General features: G+C 45.0%; 1 protein-coding gene across 1 annotated transcript in view; it reads left to right on the top strand.

The window, feature by feature from the left end:
* Window positions 1-14,399, top strand: part of LOC149344024 (alkaline phosphatase-like) — a 30,516-nt gene extending 16,117 nt beyond the window's left edge. The window contains exons 4-8 of the mRNA XM_089542539.1: window positions 1,608-1,803; window positions 4,408-4,548; window positions 8,454-8,645; window positions 10,454-10,564; window positions 14,144-14,399. Coding sequence (XP_089398665.1) covers window positions 1,608-1,803; window positions 4,408-4,548; window positions 8,454-8,645; window positions 10,454-10,564; window positions 14,144-14,346 — 843 coding nt within the window. The 3' untranslated portion in view covers window positions 14,347-14,399. The remainder of the gene's footprint in view (window positions 1-1,607; window positions 1,804-4,407; window positions 4,549-8,453; window positions 8,646-10,453; window positions 10,565-14,143) is intronic.
* Window positions 14,400-19,628: the final 5,229 nt, after the last annotated feature.

Genomic DNA, 19,628 nt, shown 5'->3' with positions numbered 1-19,628 from the left:
TGACGAAACTGGCAGAGAAAGGCAACAACGTCTGTATCCTGATTAGCGGCCACTATAAGGTGAAAATGACAGTATTTAAAGAGCCTTATACAGTAAAGTTAGCCTAGCTGCTCAGCTAAATAAGTTAATTATCAGCCAAAAAAAGGTGCGCCATTCTTAACAAAGCTCAGGGGGCACTCGTGGCGTTTAAAGGGACATGATAACTACCTGAAGTTGCCCAATATCCATATATAATCGCGTACTAATGGCAAAGAGGCTTCTATTATTGAAAATGTATCTTTTAAAAGCGAGAAAAAAAATTAAATGCAGTCAAAGGGCGTTTTTGAAAGCTAACTGCGGTCAGGCCAGTGCTGTTTTTTGCTCGTGGGTGCCTGAAGCTCGGCTACTGCGTTGTTTACTTTCAAGAATTCGTCACTGACTGTTTGTCGGTATTGACATCAAAAGAAAGTATTTTTTGGTGCGGAAAAAAAATTCCACCTTTCGAACCTGTCTTCTCAGCACTAAATGCGTGTTTTGTGGCTGAACAATTATCAGCATGGCCAGAAAAAGCAATACAATCAATTTCTGATAGCAAAACTTTGACCGACCTTTCTTGACCTCCTTGACCTCAAGGCCTTTTTCGCAACCATTTAAGTGCAGCAGAGGTACGGACCGGAGAAGGGGGAATATTTGGCACTTTAAACAACCAGTAAGTGTCTGGCCGCACTGGGGATCGAACCCAGAACCTACGGCATGCGAGGCCGATGCACCGTGGCTGAGCTTGCGTTATTGGCTAAGGCAAACACCAATACAGAAACTAGCAACGTGTTAGATGAAAGTCCAGGTTTCATAGCAACTGGAGCACCCCGACGCGTACATTACAATTTTGTGTTATCGATGGGTGAAGTATGCACTCCGACAACTCGCTAGATAAATCTGGTCAGGACAATGACTGTTTCATACGCAGCTATAAAATATATTACGGTCTGCGTGCCGCCAGACCACTGCCACTGTGGAAACGACACGTAATGCGCTTTTGACTGCGGGAGATTTATCATATTCTGTTATGATAGCCCAGCTTGCTTATCTGCTGAGAAGTTACTATTCCTGCTACTCATTGTATTTTCATCTACATGAAGACGACGTGTTTCAGACTGTGTTGGCAGGCTTTTAGCGTCCCATTAAGATAGTTAGAGCAAGTATTTGCGAGATAGTTCAGTGATTGAGTGAGAGGACGCCTCTGGTACGAAAGCGCCTCCGGCTGCATGGCGACGCATACTACTGAGTTACACGGATCTAAAATTTGTAGTCACATGCATATACCTCCTTTCTAACGAACAGACGCAAGATAAAACGAGGGGAGTCCACACAATACGTTTCTATAGCATGCGGATGTACGGTAGCATTGTAGTTCTACCATTATTGAACTACACGCAACTACGGCCATGGCTTGCATGTTGGGAGTCTGACAACTTAGTACTCCACGTACGCACTCGCACGAGTTTGCGTGAATGTGCCAAGCAGCCCATCAGATTTATCGCTCTTATAAAACAGGTATGTGTATACAGACACAGAAAAGGGGATCTTAATGCTGTTGTTCTAACTTCATTTACAATTTAACATTTCAGGTCATCATGGGTGGAGGTCGGAAAGTTTTCTTAAGCAAGGAAGAATGTGACGAAGAAGGAAAGCTTGGCGCCAGAAGCGACAAAGAGAACCTGATTCGGAAGTGGCAAGAACTGAAGGAAAATTCAAGTGCTGTTTACGTCTGGAATAGAACTGGGCTTCTAGAAGTGAACACCAGTTCAACTGAGTATCTACTAGGTAAATTGACGCTATGTTACGCACTCCACTCGTAGCTTTAGTAGAGACATGTGAGGAGGTTCTGCGAGAAAGTCATCTGGGTCAGTTTGCTCAACATATCACCGATGTAACTTAGCTTCAGAATGCTCTTTTTGATTTACGCACTGCGTTGAATGGTTGATAGGAATTTTAATTTCATGATTATTGGTTAGTAAAACTTCAATACTGCAATCGCATTTATGGTGTAAAAAGAAATATCGTCATGAGAGCTGCCGAACCGCCAGTCATAGCCTGTAGCGTCCTTTCTCCGGCAATTCGTAGGCACGGTTCCTATGCGAAAAAAAAAACAGTTTTAATTTGGTTGTGGTTGCGTAGGGTTTGTCAGGCATTAAGGGCACTGGAGGCTTGCAGCTTTGCTTAGCTTGCCATAATCAGTAACCAAGCAAAAACAGAGCGTTATAAATGCTCCTTTATTACGCACTCAGATTCTGGTTTCCTTACTGAGGCCCAAAGTAAGTGGTCCGACAAAGAAACATCCTGATGCCTACGTGCACTAGGAAATGTCTTCCCATTTTCTACATATCCTTCTATCTTGCTGATTGAAAGGCTACTGAGTGTTGTGCAACTTGACGTTAATTTATTCGGACTTGCCAGCCATGGTCGGCCTTAACCATCAGTGCCTAGGTCGTTACCTATTGCCCGTTAGCGTACCGGTTACAGCAGATCTTTACAGGAGGGCATCCGCCGCAGACACACCACTGTGGCCGTCGCCGCCAGATCACTAATCTATAACTGCGACTGAGAGGGTCATGACGCCATCAAAACCACGTGACCATCAGTCGGCCAAACATAAGGCACCGTCAGAGTTGAAAAGGCGAGGACCCCAAAAATATGAAAATTGGCGCACCGGCAAAAATTTCTAAGCACTCAAAATTTTGCAGGTACAACTACCCCAGAAAATGAATTAAGGTGGATCAGTGTGCCAGATTTGTATAATCCTACATGATAATCAAATAGAATGTACTCGAATATACTAGAAGGTGATGAATTGTGCAAATCTTATAAGAACAATGAAATCGGTTCCATCAAGAGTTTTGGCAGAAAAATCATAAGACCATTACACCATTACACCCTTATTACAAATTAGATAAAATTAGATTAAGTGCTCTCGCAAACACTTCCAAGAATGTGGTTAAGAAGGCCCTCAAGTTTTTAAAGTAGGTTGTGCAACTATTCGCGTGAGAAATGGAGCAAACTTGTCGACTTCCAAATTAGCTTAGAAAAATTCGGCTGTGGTTCCACTCGGTTGAACCTGGTTAGTTGGAGCGAAAGATCGTTCGCAACACATGTAGTTTACACGCTCATATTTATATTATTCACGCACGCCTCAGTACATAACTCGAAGATACGTTTATAAGACATCTGCGCATTCAATAGACGCGTGCCATCGGCCGGACCATCGCCGTACGTTGCGTGCTTAGGTTTCAGTGGGTGCCTCATGATGGCGCTACGACTGCAGGCCATGCACGAAGGAAATTCACCCGAAACGTACTTCGCTTCTTGCTTAATTGGGACATCTGTAAGTTACACGCTCATGACTAAATTATTCACGCACGCTTCAGTACATACGTTTCTTAGACATCTGTGCATTCACTAGACGCGCCTTGAATCACTTCCGAGAGTCGCACCGTCGTTCCTCATATTTGAGAGGGCAGTGCAGAACATAAGTTTGCGGCCTACTGTAAACTGTCGAAACAGGAAAAAAAGAAATAATCTATAATAATAATTCTCTGTTGAAATACAGAAGGGACACTGGAGCCACAGCGATACCTGCTTGACAATACGAAAGTGGAAAAGTTGCAGCAAGTACAGTGAATTAGCGCCATTGCCTTGTCACTGAGCAATCGACCTGAAAGCTCCAACAAATATACCCCGAAATATTACACACAGAGCTTACAAAGAGCAAACGTATTTTATGAAGGCGCTATACATGTCAACATTTCTACCCAAGGTTGAACCGACGTGGGTTCATATCGGGCCGGTTTGGGCTCGTGGGCAATCTCAATTTTTGCTGACTACTTAATTTATGGCGTGGTGATCTCTCTTTTTTCACTTCATACATGACTTTCGACAGCGAACAATGTCATAAGAAGCCAAGATGCATTTCGGCGAGGAAAAAACCCACGATTGTCTTTTGGTGTGTCACACACATAAATACTGGTTCGCTTCTGTGGTAACTTGCAGTGCTGTTGTACTTAGGCAACTTTCTGTCTCTTTCGCAGGCATTTGTACTTAGCTTGGGTGCGTAGTGTGTATCGTGGTCAAAACATTTAATTCATTCATATGCCTTCTTCTTCCTTCTTCGCTTCATTCACAAATGTGGTGTGCCGTAAAAGCAGAAGTGAGCTCATTTTTACACCACAAGCCACGCTCACAGCTTTTCATGGTTTTAATTTGTTTCAGGCGATAGCATAGTTTCTGCCAGAAATGGCGCCTTAATTCATTTAGCAATGTTTATTCTAATGACGACCTTAAGGCTAATTGTGCCGACTTGAATTCTCCTTTTTACGGCTTTCTAAACGTACTCTTCAAAGTGGAATTTGTGAGGTTGTCGTTCTTTTTCAGGACTCTTCGACAATGACCACATGCCTTACTGGATAAACCGAAGCGGTCCTGGCACTACCAAACCGAACCTTACGGAGATGGTGCAAGTTGCAGTTGAAATACTCTCGCGGAACCCCAGAGGTTTTGTCCTTTTAGCTGAAGGTTTGTAATAATTTAATTTCTAGTCATCGCGTATTGGCAACCAGTTTGCGATTAATGGTTCACCTTTCCTGAAGGATATTGCGTTTCTTCATTGCACTGTAAAGAGCTCTGAGGGGCATAGAATATGTGACAAAGGAAGTGCTTCGCATTCATAAACATGTAATGTGGTGAGCAATACCAGTGAGCACAATCACTCTTGCACAAAATTGTGCATCATTCGGCTGTTCTTCATTAAATTTGAGGAGGACTCTTCGATGTTATAGGTCGAGAGGATAACTAGTTAGAACACAAGAGCTGTGCTTGTCAGGCATAATGAGGGGGTAATTCATCAATGCATGCTAAAACTTTGTTCCTTCTCATAATGCTCACCACTGTACTATCGGGGACAGAAGTGCCGAGGACATGAAGTCACTGTATCAAATGCATCGCCTCGTCAATAGAGCCGCCTAATAAAATGGTAGAATGACGCATCCATTTCGCACGTTACGGGGTGCTCGTCTCAGACGTCTGTTATGCCTCCCTTGGGGTTCGTACCAGAAGCAGCCCACACGATTAGTCGACAAGCAGGCGCGCTTCCGGGCGCATGCTCCCATTTCGATAAGGCAGCGGGAACCTGCATTTCTGTTTGAATTTCCCCAGAAGCTCGACGCCACACGCAGCTGGATCATTGCTTTGCATATCAAGCAAGAGAATTGGAACATTTTTCTGGGGGCATTTTCAGACGAAAGCTCCTTCTAGCAGGATTGGACACGGCGTTATCCAAGTATCGCGCCGCCCGCGATACATTGTTTTTAGGACGCTCTGGCGCCCTGGGCACTCCTGTCAGCAGGCATGAGCAGTATCGAAGATGCATGGATCTTCGATACTATCTTTAGATACATTTTGTGTGTCGGTAGTAGGCGTCCTTTGCACAAAAATGATAGTATAGAAGTATCAGTATCGAAAATACAATTTTAGTGTACCGTGTGTTTTATCGATACTCTATACTGAAAAAAAGGTGTGCAGGACATTCATGTCCAGCACTCCTGGACAAAAGTTTTGAATATTCAAATATTCTAAGGTACTGTTATTTAAATGTTTTAGGCAATGGTCCATTCTTCCGACGGGCACCAATATCTTTCTTTTGATGGTTTCCCATCGCTGGCATCGAGCAGTTAAGACTGTCATAGAAAAACAATGGGCAACGTTTCTGGCGGTGGCAAAAACATCAATAGCAAAAAGTACAGGCCTGCAGTCGGGAGATCTGCGGATATATTAATCGTTATAGCGAAATCTTACAATATTTGAAAATATGGCGTTCATAAACCCTTTCGCATTGAAAATGCTTTTGTCCACAACTATTGGGTACGGAGGCTGCTGTGAGTTAACTTTGGGCCGGCGCCGCTCATTCAGGCGATAGGACACTGAAAAAAAAGAAAAGATGGAGTGCAATTAGAATACCACTAGCCTAGTCAGTCTTCTTTTTTCCTACGTTCGTTGTTTGGCAGTCAGATGACGTATACAATGCGATCCTGCACATTCAGTGATAGAAGGGAAAAGGATAAAGGCTCATTGTTGTGGAAGAAACAATACTCCTTCATCCCTATTTCAGGCCGCGCTGGTTGCCAGCAAAAACGAACTCACGGTCATGCTCAGGAGCTTAATGAACATTTCTTGTTTAAATTGTCGGCACGATGAGGGTAACGCACTCTTCCATGCGCGGGTCAATGGGGTCATCAACGCCGCCAGCGCAAAATGCACCAGCTGGCGCACTCTTTTCGTTCGCAGAAGCAGCCACAACAAAAAAGCCATGGTTGTCAAGAGGCGCCAGTGAAACTTTAGTTTCTTAGCTTTTCCGCCAGGATCCTCGAGTCGGCGTGGCTATATGCTTTGCTATTATCCGTTGATAAAAGGCACCTTCATAAAATACGACACGCAGCTTGCTCGTCTGTTTCTGTAGAAAGGCTTCTTTTTTCATTTACTTCGCTTAAGTATGGCCGCATCGTGGCGCTCCTCCGGACCGACGGTTCGAGCAAATACTGTTACTCAATGCCATTAAATAAGAGTAACATCTAATAACAGAGATTAGCGAGATATGTTTTGCCTAATAAAAACTTTCAGCTGTTTTATTTTATGTACTTTTCGTTCTAGTTTTCAACTCATAATGTTCAATTAACTTCAAAAGCTCGTTAAACACAGTGCTGGAGAAATAACTATTAGATTTTACCTATAAAATCTACATTGCACTGCAGTAACAAACGAAAAGCATAAGAAAAAGTTTCAAGTATATCCGTATGAAGTCAAGTGATCACAGAACAGTTCGCATGAAGAATATTAGCTCGAAAAAAAAAGATTTCGCTCGGCTACTTCTGGGAGGAATCGTTTCACCGTCATCATGGCTAGCTAGAGTTCTAACGAAACTAGCGGTGCTGACAATGGAGGTTAAAGAAATCTGTGCAGCCAGATTCGCTGACATTATTTCTAAACCAATGTGCTGTATGGAATACACAAACATTCCAGAATTCACGGAGAAACTTCTTAGCTTGGCTAATCATATTATCACCTTTAATAATAGTGGCAATTTCAGTGATGTAAAAAAGTATCAACTCTACAGTGCCGAGTAAAAGTTTAAGAAATGAATTTCTTATCTGCATCTTGTATCGGTGTCGAAAATAAAACTTTTGAGAGCATCAGATATTGGTATCGAAGGTTTTTTTTTTTAATTGATGTGCCCTGTCCTTCTTGACACCGATTGTACATGTAGCGGCAGTATAAAAGGGAACACGGGAGCGCGTGGTCTCCGGGCGTCGCGAACTGCTGCCGCCGAGACCCTGAGGGAATCGGCTGCGGAGGCGCAGGCGCAGCAAGGACGGACGGCTGTTCTTTCCGCGCATGCGCCCGTTGCCGCCCATTCTCGCCGGCTGTCGGTGGCAGCGCTGCGGCTACCTCTTCGTAGAGCAGTACGTAGCGCGCTCACAAAAACATCTATAAGTAGCCTTATCAGAATAACTATGTTGCCTTGCTCCAGAATAACTATAAAACCTGCGTGTGACATGAAGAACGGAACACACACTGCTCTTCAAAAGCCTACTTGGGCAACCGATCCCATATTCCCAAAGGCTAACAGCTATAAAAGGTGGGACAAGTGTCTTCGTAAAATGACTAGAATGACCTGATGAGTTATAGGTATATTACAAAGACAATTCCAGAACTATTTTACTCGACGAATGTTGCTTTGCTCCACGAAAAGTTAGACTTATCCTAGATCAACTTGCAGCGTTACGTTTTACTGAATACTGCAGTAAGCAGCGTAGAAAAGTCCTTCCAAATGCCCCAGTAGGTAGAATTAACCCTGAACAGAGGTTCATCTAGCTCAGCTGCATATATTTTTTCTTTTCTAAGCAGGTGGTGAAGAATTTATTCGGTCCATGAAGACACTTGGCTTTGGTCTAAGGCATGCAATTGCAACGTTTCCTCAAGTAAAATCGTAAGGAGCTAGGTCATTCGATACACTCGCACTATTTTAGTAAAAAGAGCAGCAATTGGTGTAGAGTGGGCCGATGAAGTGTGAGAATAGTTACATATGGTAACCTGCTGCGCTTGTCTTTGTATATCTTCGTTTGGTCCTTGTCTTTTCGCGCTGTTCTTCTTGAACGGAAAACTAGATGCAGCCTACCTGCACTTTCTCTCGAGAAAAGTTAGCGTTTTTGTGTTCGCGCTTCGTTAGACCCTGATGGCAGGTGAGCAAACGTTGAAGCACATAGCTATATGGCGGACTTGTTTCAAAATTACATTGCGCATGAGAAAAGTGCAACATCATGTTAGCCATGGTGTAACCTGAGCTTCTTTGTATGAATGAAACGTTTGTATGAAACTGAATAAGCTTACTTAATTTGGAAGTTTTTACTGCTTTATTATATTCACAGGAGGCCGGATTGACCACGCCCACCACGCTAACCGTGCCAAGCTTGCGATGCAGGAGACAATGGAGTTTGAAGAAGCTGTGAACAGAACGACCAGTACCCTACCAGACAACGAGACCCTTATAGTGGTAACTGCGGACCACTCTCACACGATGACTATTGCTGGACATCCGCCTCGGGGAACTAACATTTTCGGTGAGGCACTTTGGACGTTTAAACTCCCTGCAGCTAGCTAAGCTGATTCCGAAGCATTGTCGTCTTAGCAGCTACCGAGCTCAGCACTTGCACTGTGCCAGGGCTCGAAACGAAGATTAAGACAATCTCTGATAGCATACGTCACAATTTCGCGAAAAGATTGCTGGCACGAGTTGTACACTCCAAACATCGTAACTTGTTCGTCGGCGAGCCGGTGGAGGCCATCGAAATGCTTCGGTTTGGATTTCGACACGTCGGGCTAAGAGCAGAAATAATCATACATATAGCGCATTCGAAAAAATATGTTCTCGTAAAGCAGATGCAAATAAATGCTTTTCCTTTTTATTTAAACCTGATGCAGTCGTCGAGACTGTATCAGGCTTAACCTTTACACCACGCATGCCTTCATACTCTCACCAATCGAACAAAACTGCAGAATTCAAAATTTAAGCACTCTTTCTTCGGAATTGCTAAAAGTCATCTGTATGGACACTACCGAATACTGGTACCGGACGGTCACGACGGTAAGGGTGGCCGAAGAAGACACGAGCAGCAAAGCGTGCTGTACTCTCAGGGGTGGATCTATTTTCGCGGCAGAGGAGGTTGCGATAGCTCTTGCGGCAGTTCAGAAGAGGATTATTAGTGGCTCAAAGAGTGCTGTACACAATTTCAGCAGCGGCAGAGTCTCTGCACAAGCGGCTAGAATTCTGCAAACGGGAAAAGGGGTCGATCAGCCTATTTCGCTGGTCTGGACAACCGCACATCACCAAGCGCTAAGAGGGAATGGAGGAGCACACGAGCTTGCCCGAATAGTCACTAGCCGGGTGAGCTGAAGCTCTCCTCTAAACAGACCGACAGCAACGGAAAAGGATACGATGCTCACCTATCCTGAAACCTTGTAGTACTGGAGATTAACTAGAAAGTAATATCTGCAAGTGCATCGCAAACTTCGTAAAAAGGAGAAGACAGCTTGAAGGAAACTCCAGTTCGGGGGCATTTCCAAACCAATTGATTTATTGCAGAATATACCAACGGAAGTTCGCCAGATTTATTTGAAACCAGATTCATCTGAAAATATTGCGACTGGGCGCAGCTGCTTCAGCGTTATTCGAGATGGTAGTAGGTGATTTCTGCGCCTTATCTCGTAAGTTCATGGTCAGCTTTAAACTGAGCGCGGACGAAAGTGATGATTATGATCTTAAACTACCGCTGAGCACGGTTGCTTTTGTTCCTTCCCGAAACCATTAGTGACAGGAACAGGCTGCCTTCTACAATCGCAACTGAATTCAATCTGGCATTATTACATAGCTTTTAAGAGAGCGACGTGTAGTTTTTCTTCTAGTTCTGTTCTGTTCTCCGTAGTGCGTTTGACTTTTATTTTTCGTTATGTTGCCATTATATTTATTTTATGTGTTGCTGTTGCACCACATTTTGATACTTGTTACCGTTTCATTTATTGCGCTTTTATAGTTTTGTACATTTTTCAGTTTTTCAAGTTAGTTATTCCCGGTCATGTGTGCGTGCCACCCTCCCCCTCCTCTATGTAACACTCTGGTAGTGAGGGCCTTAAGGGTTTCTTGAAGATAATAAATAAATAAATAAACAAATAAAAGCTATCTTCCGCATAAAACCCCGCATTCTATATTCCTCTTCACTTTTATGTTCCCTCTTGAAGTGGGGCGCCATTTGACTCCTGCAGTGTGTGCTTAAATAATGTGTGTATTGTGTTTGCGCTCTGAATGCGACCATGCGCACTTATCTTAACGGAGTGCACCGGCGCGCTCACAAAATATTTTTCTGTCCTTCAGGTTTTGCGGGAAAGACAACGAGCAAGACGCCAGTTCAGTATACAGTGATTTCCTACGGCGTGGGACCACAAGGCGCCAGAACCCTGACCAATATGACAGAGGAGGAAACAAGTAAGTTTTCTTCTCGAGCTAAGATAACGCGTTCTCTTCTTCCTGCTGTGAAACGTCGGACTAAAAGCCCGCAATGAAAATCTTGGACACAGCACGTCCGATGTTTAAACTTAACGGCCATGTTGTGATCTGCGCACTTGGTCAGAACAGATGGAAGCCAGACGGTTTCCTCCCGCTCCTTCCAATGCGCGCACGCGGTGTTAACGAAGCAGGCAGTGTGCGGAAATAAATACCACGAATACGCGAAACAATGTTGCTACTTTTGTTTTATGCTTAAGTTTGCATGGTGGACTGATTGCAATTGTCAGCTTGTAGACATCGCGCTTTTTAATCGTGGGCGTCGGCACAGTAACGTGGCCAGAATATTGTACATCTTCTGAGTGACAAAAAATTCCTGGGTCTCAGTTCACTGCTCTGCCTCTCTTGACGACGTTTGCCTGAGCGAAAGCACTGCAGCCAACAAAGCTGCTTGAGAGCGATAAAATACTTAGCTTCCCCCATCATAAAATTCGCTGCATATTTGAAAGAAAAATTCACCTACCTTGCAGCCACTTGTTCTAATTTGTGAACTCGTAGCTTCTTCTATTTATGTCATGATCAAGTAAACGCCTCCTAATGCCGCGGTGAACATCTCACACAATTTGACTGCATGCCTGCAACTACACAAGCGTAAGAATGCTGGCCGCGGGGGATGCGTTTCCACGGACGCGAAACACAAAAGGTGTGAACGCACTGTAAAAAATAAGCGCGCGTTAAAGAACCCCAGATGGCCTAATTCATCCAGAGACCTCCACAACGGTGACCCCCAAAGTACACGTGTCGCTATGAGAAGTTAAACCCCGCACTTTGCAATTTACGAGCATAATAAAATTATAATCCCTAGGCATCGCATGGCATACTTCCGACATTGGCCTAACTGATGAAATCAGAGCAGAAGCATTCCTTGATGTCACCTTCAGCTTCAGTTAGAAGTAGAGTTTGGAGCAATAGACATGTGTCCTCTGTACGATCCGTAGTGACCTGGACCAAAATCATAATCGACAGCATCCCACTTAGTTGATGTTCCATTGATTAGAAGTCATAGGTAGCATGTATTACCACAGTGAAACAAGATCTTCAGTACCGTTATTCGAAACGGCAGGCCAAGAAAATTCAACTACTCAGATTTTTAACTGGGCTCAAGCAGATGACGTCAGATTTACAGATCACTCTGATAGCGCATTTCAAAGCTTCTACCAACGCTTCGCTGACCCAACGGTGTCAGCCAGAGAACAACGGTTGTCATTAAAAGCCGTTTCCCGGTACTGCTTACCAAATTTGTTTCCATCAAAGTAAAAGTGGCGGAAAAAATCTACCTTACATTTCGAAAAAAATATTTAGTTCGAGCACGAAATCTCAAACATAAGGAAGCTTACAACAACGGCCCCACTCTGCCCCTATAGCGAGAGGATTAGTCAAAATTAGGGTAGTGAAAAGGATTAGTGAAAAGAGTAGTCAAAAGTCAAAAAATCTGATAAACTAATAAAGAACGCAAAGCATATTTACGTTATATTGCTCTGACAAGTGATGTTAAGAAGTCTCCACAAAATTTCTGGCAGCATTTAGCGCCTGTAACGTATAAACGGTTTTAACGCTTGTAAACAAACAAGGGTGGTGACGGTGATACTTGCCACAGAGGGCTTTCGGCATTAATGGTGCGCCGTTTGAAAAGGTTCGCGCCGGTGGTGACGACGCCTGTCCCGCTGGTTCTGATGAGGCAACGCGGCAAGTGAAGCATTCCGCGCTGTGTTTGTTAAGGCGCCGGTGCTGGAGAATTACGATGCTTCTGTTCAAATAACTGTTCCGGGGCTTAATCTCAGTGTTTCCAGAACAACAAACGTTCTACAAAACCGTGTACAGTAAGGTCAATTCAACATTGAATGAGACCTACATAAAAAACAACTGCGACAGTATTTTGTAACCCACTAAACAACCTGTGTACAATAATCATGCTAACTTTGTATTGTATGTCAATTCCGCTATGTTTTCTGATGTTCAGGAAGAATTGAGGCCGAACGCCGATCACCTGAAATTCTCATTAACAACGATTGTTTTGTTAATAATTGTACTGTATAGTTGTTCGAATGATTGTTTGAAGATGTGTACTTACACTGTAATTTAGTTTGTAACCACTGCTGCCTTGTATGGGCCCCCAGGCACCTTTCAAGCTGTCGTAGAACAGCTTTTACGCCTGGGGGCCTTCAACCTCGAGTTGAAAATAAATGAATTGAATTGAATTGAAATAAGGCATATGAACTAAATGATTATTTTAGGTGATTGCGGCACCTTGCTACAATTGTCATTTAATGACAATTTATACTTTATACTCGAAGATTTAACCCTCACACAGCGTGGTATATTCTAATTATTGTTTATTATTGATGAAAACAAATCCATTATCCGCGAAAACTTACCCAACGCTTTTCTAAACGATATGCAGAGTGAGTTTCGATGCATTCACAACTAGTTTTTAGAAACCCCCTAAAAAATACCGAGGTGCCGAAGAATGGCAGATATCCATAGTAGTTCCGATTTTCAAATCAGGTGATCGTTCGACCCTGCCAGACTAGCGTCCTGTTTCTTGCGCCTTCACGGCGTGCAAGTTACTTACGTATATTATTCTTAAATATGTATTAACTATTGCTGAAAGTAACAATATCCGCAACCCAAACCAGCGTGCATTTAAGGAAGGCTTGTCAAATACAGCACATTTAGTGGAAACAATATATGACCCTGTCGTCACAATTATTAACCGTGGGCAACCTGACCTAACTTAAATTTTTCGAAAGCCTTGGGCCGCGTGTGCAAAACCAAGTCACTTACAAAATTCACGGCTATCTTGGCAACTGCGACGTCAATAAATGCTGTCTTCTAGGGAATCGTCAGTTTGTCGACCGTGAAAACCGTTCTTAAATACTAGTCGACGTATTATCGGGGTGCCGCAAGGCAACAATGAAGCAGCCTTGATGCAACTAGTCTAATGTATGATGACAATAGCATCATAAACAATGCTGTTAACAGCCATGAACAATTGGCGTTGCGGAACCCTCTTGCAACGGTAGACAGCTTGCGTGAGGCCTTGCAACTGAAAATCAAAATCGAAATATCCGTTTTCATGACTGTCCCAGAAGGCAAAGCCCATTTGCATTTCCTTATATGATACAGCATACAGCCGTGAATCAAGTAAACTAGGAGAGCGCCTAGGAGTGATAATTTCATCAAACCTGATATGGCACATGTATGTGTTTCCTGTCCCACGAGAGGCTCTTCTGCATACTCTTCGCCGAAGTGGGCAATCTCATCTGTTTCACGAATACTGGATGAAATACCATGGCTGAAAGGCTGGGAGCTGCTCAGAAGTGCAGGTCATCGAGGTAGAGGAATGCGCTTGACATGCGCGTGGCTGCGAACGATAGGAACCATCTGTAAGCTGTGGTCGTGAAAGGTGCAGGTTGCGGTCCGGCATCGAGCGCAAACGCCGCTACGTTTGCGCGTAACCAAAGGCACGCGTAATAACAAACGTGCATTGCTACCATGCAGGTGATATTGATTTCGTCCAGCAAGCGGCATTTCCCTTATGGTCAGCTCCCCACGGAGGCGAGGACGTGGCAGTGTACGCCCGGGGACCCTGGGCGCACCTCTTCGATGGCGTCAACGACCAGACGTATATACCCTACGTCATGGCCTACGCGGCCTGCATTGGGCAGTTCAACGGCAGCGAATGCCATGAGTGTCTGAAATAAAAGATGCCCAGGCTTAGCTTGGTTAAGCCAAGAATGCGTTGCATATTGCGCGGTCATTTTGCGCGAGGTATTGCTTGGCGGCACTCGATTTTCTCAGCAGCTTTTCCTCCGTGACGTATGGATGGATGGATGGATGGATGGATGGATGGATGGATGGATGGATGGATGGATGGATGGATGGATGGATGGATGGATGGATGGATGGATGGATGGATGGATGGATAGGAGCGCCCCCTTTGAAACGGGGCGGTGGCAACCGCCACCATGCTCAGCCGTCGTTTTTTTGCTCTTTTTCTGTTCTTTTTTCTTTTTGTTACGTGGTTTGGTGACGTCGCGTCACAACGTGACGTCACGTCACGTGGTTTGCTGTCTGCCCGGCCGCGCCCAAGGGCTGAACTGAGTGATTGCAATATGCTACGCATAAAATACAAGAATTAGCGCCTGTCGGGTCATTTACCGCGCAGGTACAAACCATACAGCGTTGAGTATACTTGAACAACCATTAAACCTTTCAAACTTTTCTAAAACGTATTAACTATCTTATCAATCTGAAGGCTATTTTAATGGGCTTTGCTTGGGTCCGAAATGGTTACGTACTGGATGAGTATTCATGAGCTCCACATGAACGCTTCTTTTCATGTGGGTTAGGAGGGCACGAACAACATGTTTAGGCCACACTACCAAGTGAAGGTCTGTTCATTTTTAACATAGAACCACACACAACGCATAGTGGCGAAAGTAGGCTTCCGTGCGGGAAATCTCGTGTCGCGCAGTCAAGCTACTGCATTGTTGAGAGGCGAAGGGTACACGCGAACATATGAGGTGTTTTGTTTCGACATGAGCGAAATCTAGACCCTAAATATCTTAGCATACATTCACCCCCGAACTTTCACACCCTGCAAGCCTCATCGTCATCGGCGCCGTCGTCGACGTCGCTGACCGTGAGCGAAAAATGACCTGAGAAGCAACTTAGGAGGTGGGTGGGGCACCTATGTCACGTGACCTTGTGGCGTTATCACAACCTGCCCACCGTATCGTGAGATCCGGATCTAGTTTGCGGCGAATGCGAGTCACAGGTTACTATGTCACTGCATCCTTATGTCTCGCACAGTATCTATAGCATTTTTGCCTCGTATCTACAAAGGGAGTGTTCACGTGCAGGTCATTGGCGCTGCCAGAGGTAACGTGAAACTTCGTGTTTTCATTTGGATCGCATGCGCACGACAATAAACTTAGCTTAAGTCAGCGTTTTGTGGTGTCTTCGTTGTCACGCTGTGTGAATGTAAGCACGAAGTACCATCTAGCCCAGCAATGCGTTCTGAGTAAATGACGATACTCCAAACTCAGGCATGAACATCCTAAATCTGTGTGCACTCCGTCGTCAGGCAGACCGCTATGCTTCTGGTAACCCCAATGATCTCTCGGCACTTCATACTTTTCACTACGCTATCGCACGTATGCCACGCTGCATGGGACGGTTTGGAAGGCAGCACTGGACGGCTTAGTATGACTGCCTGTTCTCTACGCAGGGTAACCGACACCTATGGCGTGTGTTTCAAACTATGGAGCACTCCACTTCCCTATTCTTCTGACAGTCCCCTTGTTTGTACATTGATAGCAACAGACATTACGAAGAGATATCACATCTTAAAACCTTGGGTTTTCCGCCAGCTTTCTGCTCTCCATTTACGCTTTCACAAAAAACCAAATCTTTAGTGTTCGCGTCGATGGACGATTCATGAACGTTCTTAAACGCAGAAGAAAACTACACAACTAGAACGAAAATAAAATTTTTGCCCTCATCTTTCGCGTTGAGGAATTACACATCCATCCGCATGGCTGCCCCCTAACTTAACTCATATTTCGCAGATCTCCAGTAGCAACTCTTGGGCCGAAAAGCGGCTTCCTGGCTACAGCTGCCGTAAGATTGCAACGATGGGCAGTCGCGCTCTCCTCTTAAAAGCACGACATTATGTACAGAAGATCAGCCGACAACGAGGGCGCAGACTGCTTTAAGTGGTCGGCGTTTAGAACTACACTTGGAGGACAGCGCTAGTGCGATATTTTAAACTCTGTGTTTACCGTCCTGTCAGAAGCAAAGCTTGTGATCCGGGATCCGCACAGCTCGTGATCGGTTTCTCAGCTTTCTCATGCCTAAGCATAAAGAAGTGACCTTCGCGTGCTTTTCACACAATGCGGAAGTCCAATTTTCAGAGACACAGAGAGCTCAAGGTGTACCGAAACTTCCCTGATGCATGAAATGGGCACTGGTGCGCAGCTCCGGCTCCGACATCTGATGTTGCAGGAGCTACACAAAGGAAGCCCAAGTACTGTGCAAAGCCAGGAACTCGCTCGAAGCTATATATGGCGGAAATTCTTGAAGAAAGACTCGGAAAACCAAGTCGCACACTGCATGCCATGCCAGCAGGCAATATGCCATCAAATGCACCACTGCACGCATGTTCGTAGCCTACACGAGAATGGTACCGTGTACAGATTGACTTTCCAGGTCCATTCCATAATCGCGTGCTGCTTTCAGGTGACGTCATTTAAAATCACTAAATGTATATGCTTTGGTATGGGGGTCTGCAGAAGAAACCACAGCAAGGTTGCGTAAATTGTTCGCTTGACACGGAGGCTATTATAGGCTATTGTAAGGAATAATGTCCCCCAGTGCATATCGTCCGAGCTCAGGACGTCAATAGAAGAGCACACCGTTTGGCAAGTTGTCACTTCATACCACTCGAACAGCAATACACCGGCTGAAAGTTTTTTTTGCAGACAGTAAAGAACATCATACGCAAAAGCCCTGCAACAGAGTCTTAACGAAAGGTCGAAATTGTTCAGTTCATATCGAAATCCATCTCACGCGGCGAAGCTTCAAACGCCTCCTGACCTTTTCCTTGGTCGGCAGCCAGCTCAATCATCTACTGTCACGATAGAGAGTTATAGGAAACGACGCGAAGTGTTGGCCATAATCTGTTTTCCGCTTACTCTACAAAGCGTTCCCGTTGTTATGACAGTTTAGGAGCCAGTGCTCTCTAAGTTGGTTCGTTCTTTCTTGAACACTTCGTATTAAAATGCTGAGTAGAAGCGGTAGATCAGTGGCAACGTTGCTCGACTGCGGACCCTAGAGAGGCGGGTTTGATCGCGTATGTGGCAGTTGCATTTAGATGAAGGCTAAACGCTTTAGTACCGTGTACTGCGTAGTGTCATTGCACGTTAAAGAACCCCAGGCAGTCGAAATTATCCGAAGCCCTCCGCTACGGCGTCCTCATAGCCTGAGTAGCTTTCGGAAGTTAACTCCATAAAACCAAATGCTGTGAGTTTTTCAAGCACATTTAAGAGTGTGTCTAAAATCCAGTGCAGAGCAGAGCCGGCAATTTTTTTTAATCTGAACGACCTTGTCCTTTTGCATCCGAAAGCAGTTCGCAACGATAGCCTTCAAAAAGAGCTTCGGCATTCTGGTCCACCATCTCTGCATGACTCATTCGCTACTGGCGCCCACCGTGATTACGGACCATCGAATTCTTCGAATATGAAAGCCCAATATGTACCAGCGCCGGCAGGAAGAACATGCTCTGAACTCACTGCGTGCCAAAGTTTTCGATAGCACTTGTTCCAGATATCAAGTTCTTCATCACCAGAAGCCACACGCGACATTTCCCTTTGCGAAACATGTCATAAAACTGTCAATCGAGTAGACGGCGACAAGTTGTCTTTGCTTCTTTTGCAGCGCTCCACGTCCTTACTGGGAACCACTACATGGGAGCAAGGCTCACAGATAGTACAGCTGGCGCCACAATACACTCGTAATCGAGGTGGAAGCAGGTGGCTAAAAACGGAAGACGGCGATAACGACGTATCCGTCGGGAGAGAAAAATGCAGAGGATTTTCCTGAAGCCGCTGAAGAGGCTGCTCATTACTGAATTCCGTCCTTGAGGTATTTCCTTGATCCCCCCAAAATATGAATGAACCAAAGCTTCCATGAAGTGGTTGCTGTATCGCTAAGTTGAGGCATGGAAGGTGACTGTCACTCAGGTAAACAGCTGTGCCGAGAAAAAATATCAAAGCAGGATCACCTCACCATTAGAAGAGCTCAAAGCCTGCTATTGCTTGCTAGCTCTAACAAATAATCCTCGGTTGCGCCTTCGCTAAGCACACAACTTCTCAGATCACGGTCTATGCTTTCAAGTGTACACTGGCACAGATGCTCTCTCAACTGTAGTTTTTGACATACTTGGATGTCTGGGTGCATTTCTCTGCTCAAACGTGAAATGATAATACACTAAGAGCAATATTCTCGCCACTTCCTTCTCTCGGGTTTTTGTTGGTTTTTTTCTCTTTGTTTTCCGAACTGCTCTAACTTCTTATTTCACAGGCTACTTTGACTTATATTTAGGAGTTAGTTATGCCTCGACGTCCTGTTTTACTCTCCTTTCCAACCGCTTTCAAGACGTTGTTGAAGCCAGCAAGATGTGTTGTCGCTTTCTCTTTCACCACGCATCGCGTGGAATTCATAGTGTACGGTCGCGTGGCTTACATAAGCGCAGCCAAGTGGAGAGGCAGACAGTACTGAGGACTGCCTCCTATACATGTCCCTAATTCACTACGTTGGCTTGTAGACGTTGCGCGCGCTTTCGACCACTTCATCACTCTATAGCTCATGGCGCTGGCGCACAACTACATGGAGTTGTCCCAATGAATGCTCTTCCGGGTGCGATGGGAACGGCGAAGGAGAGAGGTGAGGGGGCGGATGTTGAAGAGAGCGCGTTGTCTGCGCTGTAAGCAGGTTTGAAACAGAAGACGGTGTCCCGACACTTTACGTGCAGCGTATAAGTATTGTTGAGATTGTACAAAAACGAGAGGGGGCCAGTTTCGGGCGCCTGAAGTAAACGTCAAGCACAGCCCAGGAGCAAGAAAATGTCAGCGCTGTCGGTAAAGGCGCGGTAGCAAATTGATGGCCCGCACTGCCCCGTTCAAATCGAGAGCGCGGTGATACGAGACAGGATACGGGTTAATAGACAAGTCCACTATGAAGCAATGAAGTCGAAGTAGGCGTGCGCAGCGTCTGCAAGAAAAGTTCTCGTGCAGCTCTCGTGGAAGCCTTTAATTGGGTGAAAGTGAGCATGCTGAGGAGCTGTTTCTTTCGTTCCTTTTAGCCTCGTGGATTGCCGCTCCTTTCTAAGCAAGCCGGCAGTCGGTGTCGAAGTCCTTTATCGACGAAGGGAGGCATACAAGTACAGTTGGAAATGCATGACGTAAATGTCACGTGTGACCGT

Source organism: Amblyomma mixtum, chromosome 5 (assembly GCF_055824585.1).
Source record: "Amblyomma mixtum isolate Tamu chromosome 5, ASM5582458v1, whole genome shotgun sequence".
Lineage (NCBI taxonomy): Eukaryota > Metazoa > Arthropoda > Arachnida > Ixodida > Ixodidae > Amblyomma > Amblyomma mixtum.
The sequence above is the reverse complement of the archived record's forward strand: the minus strand, read 5'-3'. Positions and strand labels throughout refer to the sequence as shown.